This window comes from Cavia porcellus, unplaced genomic scaffold (genome assembly GCF_034190915.1).
Source record: "Cavia porcellus strain 051 isolate PalLab524CR breed Dunkin Hartley unplaced genomic scaffold, mCavPor4.1 scaffold_24, whole genome shotgun sequence".
NCBI lineage: Eukaryota > Metazoa > Chordata > Mammalia > Rodentia > Caviidae > Cavia > Cavia porcellus.
In genome coordinates, this window is record NW_026947507.1 from 43,140,748 (window position 1) to 43,158,524 (window position 17,777).

The 17,777-nt window shown below is 54.7% G+C and overlaps 2 protein-coding genes across 21 annotated transcripts in view; one reads left to right on the forward strand and one right to left on the reverse strand.

Moving 5' to 3' along the window:
* Kif13b (kinesin family member 13B) overlaps nt 1-4,873 on the forward strand; it is a 178,981-nt gene extending 174,108 nt beyond the window's left edge. For both annotated transcript variants that reach the window (XM_063234516.1, XM_063234517.1), the window contains one exon: nt 1,805-4,873. In XM_063234516.1, the coding sequence (XP_063090586.1) occupies nt 1,805-2,070 (266 nt within the window). In that variant the 3' untranslated portion in view covers nt 2,071-4,873. The remainder of the gene's footprint in view (nt 1-1,804) is intronic.
* A 1,695-nt stretch (nt 4,874-6,568) lies between these two features.
* Nucleotides 6,569-17,777, reverse strand: part of Hmbox1 (homeobox containing 1) — a 183,788-nt gene continuing 172,579 nt past the window's right edge. For 13 of the 19 annotated variants that reach the window (XM_063234528.1, XM_063234526.1, XM_063234527.1 and 10 more), the window contains one exon: nt 6,569-17,347. In XM_063234528.1, coding sequence (XP_063090598.1) covers nt 17,210-17,347 — 138 coding nt within the window. In that variant the 3' untranslated portion in view covers nt 6,569-17,209. The remainder of the gene's footprint in view (nt 17,348-17,777) is intronic. The other 6 variants (XM_063234535.1, XM_063234534.1, XM_063234533.1 and 3 more) reach the window with 2 other exon arrangements.

Sequence of the window (17,777 nt, forward strand, 5' to 3'; positions counted from 1 at the left end):
CTGGGAATCTGTTTTAAATCCGCTTCTGAAGTGTAAAGGGGAAGTGAGAAGAAAGTTTATGTCTGCAGCTGAACTTGAGAATTAAAGGGAGATTAGTAAATAATTTAATTGAGGCAGTAATTATATAGTGCGTTCCAGTTCTGGTCTAGATTCTGAAGACACTGCCAAGCCCCCATGTAACTAGACTAATTTTTGAGAGGAGAAATCACTGAGTAAACAGCTAAAGCCTTGACTGCAGCAGCGATGGAGAGGGATGAAGCATGGGGGAGGGGCAAGGAGGGAGGGAGGTACCGCTGGGCCAGCAGGGAGGCTGCAGGAGCCACGTCCTCAAGGGCCTTGTGACCTAGGTAAGGAGTCAGGTGAGCTAGAAAGCATCTGAAGGTTTAAAAGTACCTGTCTTGGAGAACAGGTGTTGGTGGAGAGAGATGGTGAGGAGGGTGCCCAGGAGTTGCTGCTGGTGTTTAGGGTGCCAGGTGAGGTGGGACACAGCTGTAAATCACAGCACTCAGGAGGCTGAGGCAGGAGGAGCACCAGGAGGTCAAGGCCAGCCTGGGATGTACAGCAAGAAGACTCTGCTTCAAAAGAAGGAAACCAATAAAATCAAAAATAACAAACTCCAGATACTCAAGTGGAAAGGAATCAAGGTTCAGTGGGTGGTAGCCGTGCAGGTTGTGGACATAGTTGGATGACAGGAGGCTACAGCTGGTGGACAGAGGGTTGGACAGGTCCTTGAGAAAGGAAGAAGCCAAGGACCAGGCCTGGGTACAAGATAGTACAAGGACAGGCTGAACTGCGTGGCCTGGCAGGTAAGCACCAGCGTGAGTCTTGTGCATATGGGGATCCCGTCAGCGAGGGGCCTCAGGTACCTGAACTGTCCTGTCACTGGTGCAAAATATCTGACATCCATAACTTAAAGGAGGCAAGGTGTAGTGTCAGTGGGTTCAATCCATGGCAGCTGGCTCCAGTCCTCCTGGAAGACAAGGTGCTCCACACCCTGGTTGCCAGGAAGCAGGACGAAATGGGGAGTGCTGGGGACAAGTGCATGTCCTCCCTGGTAACCCTAGTGGCTGCCTCCAGCCAAGCCCACTGCTTACAGCTCAATGGGCTGTGAACTCGCCCATGGATGAATCTGCCCATGAGTCAGTCATCACCTCCCTAGAGCCTGCCCCTGGGCGTGTGAGACTAGGGACACGGTAGGTCTGAACTGTGGCTTTCGTGGGGCCAGGAGAGCTAAGTCGTGGCCCTCCAGCAGCTGGCTCTGGACAGGCCAGGAGGGAGAGAACTCGGCAGTTGGAGTTCTTCCGCTCTGGATCAGGGGTGGCAGATCCAGGAGAGGTGAGGTCTGTTGCAGATGCTGCTGTGAGGGGGAGCTGGAGCTGCTGCTGCTGGAGCAGCTGCGTGCACCCCAGAGGGTGTGAGTTGCAGGGTGCAGGAGCTGGACGGTTTTGCTGCAGACTTTGGGCTGCGTCGCTGATGGCCTCTGGTACAGATGTCCGTGACTTTTCAGTGCTTCCCCTACAGCTGCACCTCGGTACCCAGCGCTACTGAGTAATTGGCCCACTACTCTATGGCAGGTTCACCGGTCGTTCCACCTGTGCCATCCATCTGGATGGAGTCATCCGTGTCACTAGAGGGCAGGAACTAGCACTGTTTCTGCATTTCCCTCCATGGGACCTCAGGACTCGGGGTGCCATCCCTGTGCCCATGTGCCCTGGTCCCAGGCAGCAGTGCCTGTGAAGCCCCAGGGAGGGAAGGGGCCAGTTAGCGGGTCACCTCCCTGACGTCCCTTCTCTGCTCCCTGCAGGAAAGAATGACGGCTCAATTGGCGGGAAGCAGTACTTCAAGTGCAACCCTGGCTATGGGCTGCTGGTGCGGCCAGCCCGGGTGCGCAGGGCCCAGGCTGCTGGGCGCAGGCGCAGCGCGGGGCTCCGGGCACAGGGGGCCCCCGAAGCCCGCCGGAGTGCCACTCTCTCCAGCTCAGCCACCAACCTGGCCTCGCTGACGGCTGCGCTGGCCAAGGATGACAGGAGCCCCAAGAACACGGAGAACCGGAAGTCCTGGGCCAGCTGAGTGCAGGCGCCTGGCAAGCAGGGAGGGGCCAAGGATGATTTTTGTATGACACAGGGCTGGTGACACCCCAGTTTCTGGCTCCCTGGGACTCCAAAAGCTTTGCTTTCTTCCTTTCCTCGGGTGGAAGAGGGCGGCTTGTGGAAGCCCAGAGGGGCTGTGGGACGGTGGCCGAGGCCCTAGCTGCACCACCTGGGCTGGGGCATCCCTGCTGGGTTCTATGATGCCCACCTGTTCTCCACTCTGTGACTCCACTAATGTCTTAATGTAAACCCCAGCCCTAGCCGTCCTCACTGTGCCGAGCGAGGCCTCTGCCCTCTTCCCCAAGTGCCAGCTCCTTAAATGCATCTGCTCATCCTGTCCCACAGGTCACTGATGTCCCGGCGTCATTTATTCCCTTTGCAGGACGCTTGGAACATATTTATTTGTATTTATTTTTCTGATTGAAATCCCTCTTGGGCCTTAGTCGTGTCCGCCCAGGCTTCTGCCTTTGTCCCTGGCCACAGCCTGAGGTGGTTCCCTTGTTGCAGACACCCAAGTGACCTTACAGTGAGGGGAGCTAACCCGGACAGGGTGGCCTGCCTGCTGGGGTGACAGTGGGGTATCTGATGCCCTGAGCCGCGCTGACCTCACCGTGGTTCCTGAGCTCTGACCGCAGCCTGGCAGGCAGTCATGTGGGGACAGCAGCTTGGCGACATCTCTGGGCCCAGGCCCAGCTTCGAGTCCTCCTGGCTTGGCTTCCGCCTCTGAGCCTGTGGTGTCAGCTTCATTGTGGGGAACAACATGTGTAATGGGGACCAGAGTCTGGCCTGGGCCCCCTCAGTGCCTGCTTCTGCTTTCTCTGCTTCCTGAACCTGCACAGAAAGCTCGAGTGGCAGGATCCCTGGTTCTCGGGAGTCTGAGCGGGTGGCAAGAAGTGGTGCCAGGCCCCTGGCTCTGCTGGGTATGACCCATGCAGTGGCTTCTCAGAGCACTGAGCCTCAGGTCCCTGGCCCAGCTGATAGCCTTGGCTTCCTTAGTGTCACTGACCCACGAGTGTCACCACCCCCGGGTGGGGTGGTTGCAGCCACCTTTGTCCTGCATGAGACCTAGGCTGTGGACACCAGCGTCTTCTGTTTCCTAGGCGCTGAGGCTGGACACCAGGGCTTTGGGCTTAGGAACCTGGAGGGAGACCATCCTGAGGGACAGTGGGGCCATCTGTGGGGAGCCCTTACTAGAAGCAGGAACTAACTTGGCTTCTGGCTTGTCCTCAGCTGGCAGTTAGGGGACAGCTGTGGTCAGTACCATCAGTGTGTGGGGCTTCGTGTGTGCCCCGCCCAACCAGCACAAGCCAGGACAAGTTGGATTTGGTCTTGTGCCAACTGTTCCTTGCATGGCGTTGGCCCACGGTCTTGGGAGGAATCAGCACCCCAAGAACTCCCCAGGAAGGCCAGGCCAGAGGCTGTGTGGAAGCATGATCATGGGGTGTCGCTCGTACCTGGTGATGGACTTGTGGAACTCGGCTGTGTGGTGCTGCGGGAGCAGTGCCAGTCACCAGGCAGGGTGGGGCCGTCATGCTGCATGGCCCGTTGGGGTGACTTCTTGGGGAGCAGGCCCTGAGGGGTGCTGGACCATGGCTGCTTGCAGTGCAACTTGTTGGTGCCTTAGGTGCAGGCTGCCTGGTCCTGGCCCAGTGGCGTGATCTGAGGGCCTTGGCCACCTCCGTTGCTCCCCCATCCCACAGTTGCCCCAAACCCAGCCCAGCCCTTGTCCTGCTATCCTCAGTGCCTAGGAACCTTCTTCACTTCCTGGGACACTGCTGCTTCAGGGTCCCATGGGTGCTCTGGACCCCTGAGAGCACCCAGGCCTGCAGACGCCCCTCATTGCCAGCAGCTCCCACAGGCTGTGCTCCACATTCTGAGGGTGGGCTGGGCTTTTTTCAGAAGCGTGGTGGGGGTTGACTGGTCCTGTCTGTGTCCTTGGAAGCAGCCCTGGGCTGGGGGAGGGGATCCTGTGAGGGCAGCGGCCCTGGTGCTCAAGGGCCTGCAGGCTTTGCTCCCACCCCTCAGGTCTTGCACCTTGATCTGTGCCCCCGCTTCTGCCTTTAAGGAGCACTTGTCATGCTGACCACAGTGGGCAGTGTCACTGCTGCCACCCTTGCCTTATGGATGGCCTTAGTGGTCTCAGCCCTGCCCGTGGCCCAGCCAGCAGCCATGGTGTCTATATGAAACCTGTCCAGGGGCGCAGGTGGACTCTGACTTGTATGAGGATGCAGTTGCTCAGTATGGGGCCAAGGGGCCCAGATGGGGACTCAGGTGAGACCAGGGAGGCCGAAGAGCCCTGGCCCAAATTCAGAGAGAGGGCAGCCCCGCCTTAGAAGGCGCCAAGGTCTTGCGCTCCCTGGTGACTTCGTGGTGGACAGAGCAGCCCTGGGCTGATGTCTCCTACGCCTGCCTGGGGCCACCTGTGTCCCAGCCCCGTAGCCCAGGCCTCTCGGCCAGATGGAGACCTGGCCCTTCACATCCTCCTGGGGCCAGGCACAGCCACTGTGCCTAAAGCAGCTGCTCAGGAAGTCCCAGGGCCTCCCCAGAGGCTGCAGACCTCGTGTGCTGGGGTGTGGATTTGTAAATACAGCGAGTTCGCATGTAAGGAAGTGGGGTTGGGGTGAGCCTGTTTGGTACACTTTAGGAGGCAAAGAAATCCAAAGACTAATGACTTGTAAAGACTTTGATGGACTAAACCTCTGTCATTTTGTACTGTGTGTGCCTTTCCACCAAATGACCAGCCGCTTCTAAATAAAACCAAATGATTTCTTGCCTCTTTCTGAGCTCTGCCTCACTGCTTCTCCTTCCCAACCCCAGCACGGCTCAGGCTCCAGGCAGACCCTGCCCCACACCCCACAGTGGCCAGGGGTTTTTCTGGATGGAGACCAGAAGGAGCAGGTGTGGGAACAGTGGCCCCTTGGGCACACCCCTGGGGCTGAGCTGACCAGGATGGAGCCCAGGGCCCGGGACACCCACAGTGTGGCTAGTCTGCAGCTCGTCACATGAATCAGCCTCAAATAGAAACCAGGAACTTTTGGAGGCTCAAGAGCCAGGAATCGGGAGCCAGCGTGTGAGAGTGACTGTCCCCAGCACACCCAGCCTGTGTGACAGACCCACTCCACACTGGGCCAGGCACAGAGACTGCAGAGAGTTCTGGGACAGGGAGTTTCGGGAATGGGGATGAAGCCTGTGGTGGTGGCCTGCTGGGAGGGCCTGGTCAAATCCCAGGGGACAGTGAAACTTGCCGTTTGTCTCGGTGGTCCTGTGTGCTGGTGAAGCCACCTCTTGCAGACCTCCAGCTACATGCCCAGCAGAGCACAGAAGAGTGGTGGGTGTGGCCTGTGGGCTGGGCAAAAGCCTCTTCTGTCAGGCCTTGCAGGGGGGCCCCCAGGCCAGCCCTGGACTTGATGTGGCTTCATGCAAAGGGCCCCTTTTGTCACAAGGTCCTTGCGGACGTGGGCCACAGCCCCCTGACAGAGGAGGCTGTGAGTGAGCGCGTCTATGCAGGGCTCATTTATATTCCCAAGTGCAGGACAGTTGTCTCAGTGCACAGCTGCCTGACAGGGACAGGTGTGGCAGCCAGGAGGGGCTCTGCTTGGAAGGAGCCAGGGCTGTGGATGGGGCCAAATGCTTCTGCTTCCACGTGTAGGATGTTGTGGCTTCCTCGTAACCCTGTGGCCTTCTGTTGTCAGCATCAGGCCCTGGGGTTTTTAGTTGTTCAGCCCCAGAGTGACATGGGTCACTGTCCACGTGCTGTACAGAAATGTCTGCACCTCTCCTGGCCTTGCCTTGTGCTTTGGGTATTCTAGATTGGGGACAGGGCGGGCTGTGGGATGAAGGTCAGAGCTCCTGCTTATGCCTAGATAGCAGTTTGGGGTCAAAGCAGAGTGGGGGTGGGGGCCACCCATTTTGTGCTCTGCTCCCAGTGCCAGTCCTTGCTGCCTCCACTTGGCAGCGGTTTATGGTCTTAAAGCGTGCACTGAGGGAAGAGAAAAGGCCCTTTACTTGGGGTTTGTTTGGGAGGGGATGGCGTTGGACTTTGGAGCTTTTCGCAGAGAGACTGATAGGGCAGGCAGAGCTTGGGGAGGGGCTGGGTGACAGCACTGGAAGCCTGTGAGAAGTGGGCGACAGCTGTTGCTGCTTTGGGTGAAGCCCCAGGAGGCTCCTGTAAAGGAGGATGGGGAGGAATCAAGGGAGGGTGCAGGTGGGCCATGCTCATGTAGAAATCAGTGGTTGCAGGCGCTGGGCAGGTGGCTTAGGGGCCCCTGAAGGGTCCCTGAGGGTTACCGTGGGTGGGGGTACAGACAGGAGGCAGGACTTCCCAGAGCCACCCACTCCACCGGCGGGACTTGGTGTCCTGATCCTTTCCTCACGACTCCGGGCTGGATGCCTAAGCCCAAAGGGACCTGCGTCCCCTGTGGTGTCGGACACTGCACACGAGCATTCATTCAGCCAGACCCAAAGAAATCCCAGGCAGCTTTGATTCCGTTATACATTTTATTCTCTAATAGGTACAATACTAAAATAAACACAAATTAAAAAAAAGTTTTATTAAAACAAAACTGTACAAAAAAGCAGTATACTACATTTTAATTACAGAACAGTCTACTGTCCAAAAGGCACTAATCCAGAATAGGAGATACAATGATACAGGACTCATTGGAACTATTTTAATCAATACAATGGAGCGCTTGTTTCTCTGACTGCTGCCACCCAGAAACAAGGGCTCCCCACTACAGTCATCCCGCACTGCCGAGGCCGAGTCCTATGGGCGAAGCTGCAGTATCGCTCTCCCTGGGGGAGCACCCGCCCCAGCCCGGCTGGTGGTCCTGGGCAGCCTCGTGGCCACGGTCCCCCTCTTGAGTTTAGCACCGGCAGAGTGGGTTTGGTGATGCTCCGGACCAGGCTGGGGTCTGGCGGAGGAGTGGCAGGAGGCCTGAGGCCCCTGATCGAGGAAGGCAGCGAGGGCTTGGGGGAGTGGGGTGCCATGCCAGGCAGAATCCCCTACTGCTCCCAGGGGCAGCAAGCAACCCTGTCTTGGTTGGGGACAGCCTGTGTCCCTCCTTCACAGACCCTGGGGAGTCTGCACAGGAGGGAGCCAGCGGCACCTGTCGGGAAGTCGTTTTCTATAGTGGTTTTGCTTCCCAGGGGCAGGCAGGACGCCAAGCCCACTGGGCCATGGGGGTCCCGGGCTGCCTCAGCGCCACCTCAGGACCACAAATGGTCCCCTCTCTGTGTCAAGTGGCCACAAGTCTCTAAGGTCCAGACTTGATTCTCTCCAGAATCTGGCCCTACAGAAGAGAGATACTGCAGCTTTCCAAACAGTGACATACACAGAAGACGGAGACAGGCATCTGATGTTAACAAAAATAAGTAACAAAGAAATAGGATTAAACCAAATCTCTTCTCACAGCATCCTATACTACGTCCTCCTTCTGCTTAGCAGAAAATTGTACGTACACAAAAATACAAATACACAATTTTGTAGAACAGTCTGATTTTAATATATTTATATATATTTATATTTATACGAGTGGCAGGTTAGTTCATTATATAGAGCTTTTTGCACTTTTGGCTCATATGCAACAAGGCTTATAAATTCAGCTTTAGCTTTCATTCAGATTTTATAGCTTTTGAACAATTGTTTTCACATTTAAAGCAGCATCCAATTTGCACTAGGATTTGTGGTGATTACAAGGAGACATGGGGTAGGCGGGCTACATTCCAGTGTGTGGCATGGAAGGAGGGTTCCGTGTGAGAGCTTACCATGGTGACCCTTGAGGTAGACTGAACACCTTACAGCAGACTCAGACACAGGTGTGACGCCCTCAGGGACACATGGTACACAAGGTGAGGACAGAGACCAGGGAAGACACCAGAGGGGAACCGAGACAAAGACAGGACAGCCACGGCCTCAGCTGAGAGCTACCCTATGCGACCTCAGGCACGCTGTGTCCTCTGTGCCAGCTGGGCCCAGGACCCAGCTGCACACAGAGCGAGATGGAGCCGTGGCTTGGCACTCTGCTCCCACTGTAGTGTGGCTGCAAGGAAGGGACAAGCAGCCAGGCCCTCTGCCGCTGCTGGGTCTGCCCCTAGCCAGGACCTCAGCTACATTCATCTCTGCTCAGTCGCACGGGACTGAGGGCCTGGCCACAGCAGTGCGCTCTCCACACTGCCCTGCTCTGAGGAATGTGCTCGCCCACGCGTGTCACAAGCAGATGCCATGTTTGGGCTATACCACTGTCTGAACAAAAATGCTGGATTAGTAATGAAAATAAAGTGCCGGGGTATGGATTGTTCCATTTTGCAAAACCTTTTAACATACCCACAAATCAGTGAGTTGCTGGCGATGGGATCTGAGCAAGCACGGTCGGAGTCATCTGTCCTGTGCTCCCCACATAACGAAGGCCCCAAATCTAGGTCACTTCTATGACCTTCAAAAGAAGCGAACAGCCACACACTCACCTGCACAGATTGCACATTGTATCTGGCTGACGCCTACTGGTGGCCCTGCCAGCAGGCACCCTGTCCCCTACGTCTAGAGCCAGAGGGGCAGGTGGCCCCAACTGGGGCGAGTCATGCTTTGCTGTGGAGTCTGGATACCACCCCACGGCTAAGACACAGACTTCTGGTTCCAGGCTGTCCCGCACTCCTGTCTGCAGTGGCCACTGAGCTCTAGCTAAGCGGATGCCTGAAAGGTGTCTACAACCTCAGAGGATCCACAGAACCAGCGGGACCAGTGACCAGTGACGGAGCCTCCTGATGAGCCCAAGAGCCCTCCCCACCCCCAGGCTGGGCCATTCTGCCTGCAGAACGGCAGGGAATCTGGGGGTGAGGTGCCTGCCCCAGGCTGAGCGGGGGTGGGCAGGGCAGCGCTAACTGGCAGGGTCCAGAGGTCTGTGGCTTACTTAGGCACTTAAACAAGAACTCGTCCTGGGAAGGGGCTGCTTTCCATGTGACTGTGGCGCAGGAGGATGGCAGGCTTGGCCAGGTAGGCCTCAGATGCCAGTGGGGGACAAGCTGGCTAAGGGCCACTGAGCTGGCAGGTGGGCCCTCAAAAGTATGGACAGGGTGGCAGGAGGTGCAGGTGATGCCTGGGTGCTATTGCACACTCAAGTGTGACGAAATAAATCGCTGGAAAAAGAACGGGCTTTACGTAGCTGGGTTTGGCAAAACTGGAGTGTGAGGGAGAAGCCCTGCCCACCCACTTTGATTTTGTCTCCTTGGTGCCCGCCTAGCCCAGTAGAGCACCTGGGGTCTCAAGGCTGGCCAGAAGCAGATACCCCCTGCCTGAAACGCCGGGCGTGGGGTAGCCACCCTAAGAGCATTCATGCTCGTTTTCCAGCATAACAGCTTCAGGGAACAGCAAAGCGGCACATGACTCCACAAGTGTGTGCAGGGCTCTTTCCTCCAGAAAGGCAAAACTGGGAACTCGTTCTGTGCACCACACAGGAGACTCAAATTCAGACGGCCTGAAGTGCTGGAAGACATCCTCAAGGGAGGCTGAACCTCACTGGCTGGCTGTGGCTCAATGCATCTTTTGTCCCTAACTCACCCCCAGAGGGTCCCTTGTGGCGACCGCTCCAAGCTGTGGCCTGTTCCTTTCTCGAACTTCACGGGCACCAGGCAAGGATAGAGAGGTTACAACACTACCAACTCCTGTTTCTGCAGTACCAGAAAGGTCAGAAGGAAGGCGTAGAGTGTTCACAGGCCTTCAGGTCAGCTTGGGGCCTACGTTCCTTGTCCAGTTCCCTGACCAGTAAATCTGAGCCGCCACATGGCCCAGGGCAGGGCCCAACCCCACCAGGGGGAGCCTGCTGTCCTGGACTCCGATCTTAGAGGTCCCTAGGCTGGACTTCAGCCTGCACTCCTGGTGAGGAGCAGCAGAAGCAGCCACGACAGGGCGGACACTGACACAGCACCAGGGGCACTGGAACCCACCTGGCCACTGTCACTACTGTGGCAAGGACAGCAGCACACTCTGCTCAAGCTTGAGAGCTCAAGCACCTGGGATGCCAGCAACTGCCCAGATGGGCGACTGCCACCTGCGATTTTCTCACGTCCTGACACAGCCAGCAGTTTATGTCCCTGTGTTCGTTACCTCGATGACCAAGCAGCAAGGCTCGGGAAGGTCTGTGGAGAAAGCCAGGCTGCAGGGTCTCTGTCCCCTTCTGGCTCCCCTGGGACAGTAATGAGTGCAATGTGCTGGCAATACCAGGCAGGCTGGGAGTGACTTCCTCGAAGCAGTGGCGAGTGAGCTGACTGCCTTCTTGCAAGGTGCCGCAGGCTTCAGCTGGGGTGGCACTGCTCAGGTGGGCCGTGCCTGGCTCCTATGACACTGACTGGGAATGGTGGCATCTGGACAGTTTGCTCCACATGCCCACAACTAGGTATTTCAGGGTAGCACGATGTATCTTTGTTGATTCCCTCAGGTGGTTTTTCCCTGGTGGGGCAGGGCTGCTGGTGGAAAAGGAAAATTGGCTGTAAGGAGGTTGGTTCACAGTGCCCTCTGGGGACACAAGGAGCAGGTGGCGTCTCCAGCACATCTGGTACTCCAAGCCTGAGATGGCACAAGTTGGGGCACCAACTACAGCATGGATCCTGCATCCTCTGAGCGGGAGCAGATCTCGGGTCATCTGCTGGCTTCCTTAAGAGTGTCTCATGGGCACCACATTACCACAGCTGCTCAGTTTTCCGTCTCTAGGTGGCCTTTTGGGGAGAGGATCTGCCCTAATCAGAGCCGTTACCCTTCCACTGCAGGTGTTGGGGAGGGCACAGCTACAATCCCAGGCCAGAAGCGCTTCCTGTACACCAGTTGTCTGGAGGTGGAGGTGAATAGGGCACTGTAACCGCGCATCCCACAGCCCAGGGCTCCTGCTGCTGGGGAAAGGAGAGACCTGCACAAGGGCAAGCAGCAAAACAGGAGCAAAAGCCAGAGCCACACTTTCCTCAGTGGCTGCCATCCAATCCCACGTGTAGCCCAGGGAAGGGCGGGGCCCGGCTCACCCACATGCCCCACAGGCCTGCTGGGCAGGAAGCGGGTAAAAAGTCCCTTGGCTGCTCCCGTAAGTGATGGGAAGACCCCACCACACTGCAGAAAAAGACTAGCGAGTGAGGAGGAGCTCCCCTGCCAGGGAGGCCTCGGGATGGGTTAGGCTTAGGCCAGGGACCCTGCAGGTGTCACAACCACACCACCTGACAGGCCAGGGTCACAGAAGAGTGGGGAGGCCGGAGTGAGAGAAGGGAGCTTGTAAATCGGGACACGGCACGGAGAGCACGGCTGAAGTGAGGCTGACGTGAGGAGGGTGGCGCCCGCTGGGCAAGCATGGTGTGAGGAAGGCCGGGCACACTCGAGTGCCCTTCGGCTTCCACGACGGCAGCACAGCGGTCCAGTCTATCACATCTGTGTCCCTGTCAGCTTGTCTGCTCTGGATCTTAAGATCCAACACTGCCATTTGGTGACCATGGTGGCGATGGTGACATCAAGTGACCAGAGGAGTCTGAAAAGCCCAGGTGTGTGGGGAGCGCATGACATGGCCGGCTGGCGGCCTCAGTTTGGGCCTCTGCCTGGTCGCTGCTCAGGGTGGAGCTGGCTGTGTCACGCTGAGTGGCCGGCAGGCTCACAAGTCCCATGGGGAGTGGGCATCGAGGCTCCTGGCCCTCTTTCACTTGGGAGATTAATGCTCCACCATTACCGAGGTCTACCATGCTGCCATTCCCAGTGTTCCCGGGAGCATCAGTGCTACAGGGAAACGGGGGAGGGGAGCGCTGCTATTTCAATCACACAAGGACAGAAATCCTCTTAATTAAGACCATGCCAATCTACATCCTGCTCAAACAGCTAATTACATGTCAGGAGGACACTCAGTCATTCAGAACAATCGCCATTATATTTTTATGCATTCATTCTGTGCCACCCCTTCAATTACCATGGTTACAATTTGCAAAGATTCAGCCAAAGCTCCCTTTGATCGCAGCACACCAGTGTGAATCTGAGTTAATTACAGCTATACACAGCCAGTCTTTTTAAAGGCGAGAAAGCAGCATGGAGTCCGGACGGGTTTCTCAGGTGCGGCACTTGGGGCAGCCCCGGGGCATGGCTGCGGCTGGAGGACAGACAGGGTAAACCCACCAGCGGGGACAGCAGAGAGCACTGGCCCTGGAGCCTGCCCGGTGCAGTCAGGCGGTGGAGAAGCACCAGGCAGCTTTCAGCGGCACGGCCTCCACCCGAAGGTGAAGAGTGCTGAAGACGTTAGCTTGGGGCACTCCCACAGCCTGACCTCCGTCCGCGCTGGCCGGTGAGCAGGGCGCCCCAGGCTGCCCTCCACTGCTCTCCTGCGCCCTCCCTTCCGACTAGAGATCCAGCACTACTGGCAGTGGGCTCGGCTTGGCTTGCTCCTCACTGTTCTCACTCCCCCCAAGAGTCACTGTTCTCACTCCACCCAAGAGTGACGAAGGCCACACGGAAACAGGAACCCTTTCCACCGCAAACCCGCGGGGCTGCGTTTCTGAGAGGAGTCAGACCTAGCGGGGGCTGAGGTGGTCCAGAAGTGGCGGCCAGCGGCCTGGGCACAGCACCTGCCGATGGCGGGAGGGGAGGCGCTTCCGCAGCCTGGGCCGGCTCCGCCATGAGAAGTCTGCAGCGAGTGGCGTCTCTACAGCCAAGCCAGGAAGGCGGGCGCCCGTACGGTGCCAACACCAGCCCGACGCTTTGGAACCAAGGGCCAGTGGCAGGGCTTCAGGGCACAAGGCTCCACTTGCCAGGTTCGGTGTGCCCGCAGCCAACCCCAAGGCCTGAGCGCGCGGCTTGCTAGTTAGGGAACATGCACAGGGAAGGCCAGCCCCACGGCACAGCTGCTGTGAGCCCCTCACCCGGAAAATCTGGACAAACAGATCCGGCTCAGTAAAGCTATCAATACATTTGGCTGGTCTCGATGCAGCCCCAAGAACACAGTAGTGAAACCAGCGATGATCACAACAACAAAATGACTGCTCTGGCTTAACATTTAAACCACAGAGGTGAACACAGAAACCAACGCACACCATGGGAGGTCAGGAGTACTTGTGTGGACAGACTTTACTGAGCACAAGATCATCACCACAAGAAAAATTATTGCCTACGAATCTGTTGAGGCTTACGGGGGGGAAAAACACTCTGGTTGTGCTCTGAACAAATGATAAAAAGCATTTTTAAGAGGCAGAGCCACGAGTTAGATGGGAAGACTCTTCTAACTAAACCCTTCTAAGGGCCAGAGAGGGGTTAGGGCTGGAAGTTCACATTCTCAGGACAGGGTGGTGAGCGTCTGTGTGGAAGGGGTCATCCCCGCAGCTGTGGGCCACACCAGGACTGCCGGCTGCTTGGGGAGCCAGGCCTCACGGGATGGGACAGCATGTTGTGTTCTCAGGCAGCTGAAGAGGGTGCTACCAAGCAGGAGCAGCACCCCTGCCTGCTGCACAAGACAGTCTCTAGCAAAGCCAACTCCAGACCAGGACACAGCAGCGGAGCCCAGAGAAACAGAGCACTGTTGGGAGATGGAGAGAAGCGATGGCAGGCTGCTGACTGAGTCTGATACTCGTTGCCTACCTTGGGTATCCAGGAGGTGCGTTTCTGACAGGAGTTCCTGAAAATGAAGGCCAAAGTGGGAGCGTGCAAACAGCTCTCAGCAGATTCTTCATGACTGACTCTTTGAGGTAAGAATCCACCCAGACATCGGGACTAAACAGGTCCTACTGAAAGCAAATCTGCTGCCCACTGGAGCACCAGGTTTGCCGACTCCAGCATGAACGAGCTGCTCCCTCCCCTCCACGCTGCTGGGGTGAAAGGGACCTTGGAAAGGCTGCCTCATCCTGTGCAGGGCACGTCAGGGGTCGAGGCCGAGGCAGTCTGCCTGATGGGGTACTCCAGTGTTCCAGCCCTGCTGGAATGGATCAGAATGTCTGTGTGGCACTGAGCAGCACTAGGCGCTGTCAGCGGTGTCCTTGCTGTGCTGCCCACCTACTTCTGCCCACTGTTGGCGCTGGCCGCATACAGGCTGAAAATGCCTTGGATGAGGACCTTTGTGAGAGGGTTAGGGGAAAGCTTGCATGTGACTACAGTAATTCAATTACAGTATCTTTAAATAAAAAGGACAGATGAATTACATGAATACACCCCACACTTTGAAAGAGTCTTTCTTGACTAGAAGGGAACAAGGCTCTAAGAGTCTTCTGGGGCCTGAAGGAGAAAAGCGACAGTGGGTTCAGAGCCACCAAGAAGCATGGGATGTGACTTTCTATTTTAATACTACACCTAAAACCTGAAAAGGCTCAGGGAAAAGATTTCCCACCCAAAATACTAGAAACCAAACAGTGGCAGCTGTATCTACCATTACAAGCACTAAGGTAGTCTGGACAAGACAGAGCAGAACTAAACCTGGTGATGACAAACAGAAAACCAAAGAAGAGAGTTAAATCTGGATCCCAAAAAAGCAGAACAGTTCAAGGTGTCACCAGTCACCAGAGCTGTGGGCGGACATCCTTCCACGCCCCCCCCCCCCCCACCAGCTTAGCAAATGACGTCCTGTCCTGCCCTGGCAGCACTGCTCCTGCGGGATCACCATGGCCAGCCCGCCCAGTGCACCCTGCAGATGCCAACCCCTCTTAACTCTCCCTTGTACTTTCCCTCCTCATAAGTCTTAAAACAGCAAAGCATTTCAGCTCTTCCCTGGCAATCACTGGATTTCTTTAGAAACTACAGCTGGCTTAGCAGTTTGCGTCTGTTCCTTTAAAGACTAGCAAACAAATGACACTAGGAATCCCATCCTAAAGAAGCTATCAATTATAATAATCTCCTGACGGACAATAAATCACGGATGCGGCTTGTCAGAGAATACACTTTCCCCCCCTCCGTGTTCTTTCTGATTCAACTGAGAATAAGCAGACAAAATTCCACCAAACTGGAGAGAAAGACATTTCTTCTAAGTAAAATAAGAGGAAAGGAAGATAACAGAATCTCACGACAGAAATAGAAGTACAATAAACAATCCGAGGAGTGTGTGGGGGACTCATTCCTGAGAATAACAAATGCTACTCTTGAATTCGTTGGTTCAAGTAATACAGTAACACAGAGAAGACGGCTTCATTTCACTTCGACTCTTGGAAGTTGGGGAAAACGTGTACATTTCCCCCCTGAAATCCAGGGACAGGGCAGGATCTGGCCTCGCCCTCATTCTTTTAAGTCACAGACATAGGAAGGTGGCACACTCATGCCCTCACAGAGACTTCCGCAGCTAAGGGAATGATCGCGTCAGTGTTGCCGTAAGTGCAGAGACCAGCTGAGAACTGGCAGGCGCGCAGCATCCCAACAAGGGAGGGAGACACAAGGAAGGTCAGGAGTCTCTCTCCAGTCAGGCTGAGCAGTGTGGGGAGGGCAGGTGGGGGTGAGGAAATGGCATCTCCCTTCTACCTCAGACTTTCCAGTAATGGACAAAGACAAAAGCCTCGTGTAACAGCGGCGCCCTCCCCCTCACCTGCGGCTTCCTCAGACACACACAGAAGGGGTGGAAGCAGGCAGGACAGGCGCGGCTGCCGGCCTCTTGCGCTGCCCCGAACCTCTGCACTGCAGGCTGCTGCTTCTGACCCACAGCGACGGTGTGTCATTCAGTCGGATATCAGGAGATCATTTTCATACAAGGCCAGCAGATGTAATTTTCTGGGATGCATGAATAGTTCATTTTGCTACCAGATGACAAGGTGATCACAGGGTGACTTTGTAACACAAGTTCACTGTTTGGTATTTTGAGTTCTCAAAATGAAAAAAAGATTTATCAAATATAAATATCTTTAAAAAGTAACAAAAGTGCTACATATGTGATCAAGGAAAAAAATTCCATTAGTTACTGCTGCTTAAAGTAGATTAAACTTTACAAATATTACCACATCCATTATCAATATGGCTTCCAATTATTAAATAAATTGCCTGTAGCAATATAGCTTTTCACACCTCTACAAGGACAGAGTAAAGAGAACAAGAAAGCAGTCACGTCCCACTGTGTCTCGCATACCCACAGTGAAGTGGGAATGTCCCCTGCTTTTTTCTGCTCCTATTTAGGCAAGTGTTTGCATCTGTGATAGTCAAGTCAGCAAAATCCCTTAAGTCCTCCGTCGATTCAGACTGAGGGGGCTTCTGCTAATGGATACAAAGACTGCGTTCTTTTACTCATTTTTGACCTTAGCTCCATCCTTGAAAGACTTTTTGGTAGCAGGGAAAGAGGACACCAGGACAACCTCCAAGACTTTTCCAGACAGGCATTGGTAACTGTGCCATGAAATGTACAGTGATTCTGAGGACTGGACTTAGCATCCATTAGACATTCAGCTCACACTTTTTCCAATGCTCTCAAGCTGGGTTTGTTTTTTCCATAACTTTTTTTTGTTTTGTTTTGAATCATGGTCCCAAAGGTTGAAGGCAGTATTTTATCTACTAGGTTACACACAGCTTGTGAGAGGAAAGGATATCTGTGTCAGGCATGTTAACACCAACCAGATCTGAGCTCAAGTTCGCATGGACATTCTTAGCACAGCACCCAAAGAAGTGTAGTCTAGCCACAGTGTGACTGTGAGGCACGGCTTATTGCAGCTGAAATCAGTGATTCTCACGCTGAGGTGGGGTTCTAGTGTTCTTTTCGCTCTGGATACTCCCCAAGTGGTGTCTGTCAATCCTGTGCCATTGCCTCAGCTTGCATCCTATCAGTCTGGGGAAGGAAAAGGGGTACAGACTAGTGTTACATGTATCTAAAGGTACCCAAGATTTTACACACAGCCTAATACTTGAGAACTGAGGTCTATCTAAATACCTGGAAGCACTTTTTTGGAATGCTAAGACGGAGCAGCAAGATTTTCTAGCCTCGGGGGCTGGGACAGGGAAGTTTGGTTGGTTGGTTATTATTTACTGGGAATTAATACTGAGAGAGTATATGCAAAGGCTGAGGGCACCATGCCATCTTCACAGAACAAGACCCTAACGGCTACCTGACATACAAGAAACTGCAAGTTATACTGTAAGAACACATGTTAAGGACCAAGGAAAGTCTGCTAAGGTGCTACGTCTAAACTAAGTTAACTGTGTCTGCCCTCCCTCATCAGTCATCATCCAGGGCCTCTGTCTTGATTTCGTTGGTTCCTTGTTGGGCCAATGCCAAGATAGTATGGTTGACTGCTGCCATTTCCACAGCTAACGAGATGGGGTCTTGGTGGTCACTATGGCTCGTGCTGTCATCCTAGATATGCAGAAAGAAGAAAGCCATGTTATTAGTGGATGGCACAGTCCTCCAGCTCACAGAGGCATGCAGGGCCACTGGGAGGAGAACCGCGTGGAAGAAGTGATGAGCACCTCATGGCAGAGTGCAGGTGAACTGTATTTAAGTAGACACTGAATGGATTTCGGTTCACAGACTCCTTGTTGACATTTTTATGACTGAACAGGTAAAGAGTAAAAATACTTTTTATCACCAAGTATTCATTCCATCAAAAGCATTGCTTGTGGTCATCAAACCTGGATTGACACATACAAAGCCAACAATTTGGATCTTCTGTTAAAACAAATATAGCACGAATCACTGAAGCTATTAAATCCTGGATTTATACTTATAAATAGGTTATGAGAATCTATGGTTATTTCTCTACTGAGCTGAGAAAGCTAGAGACAAC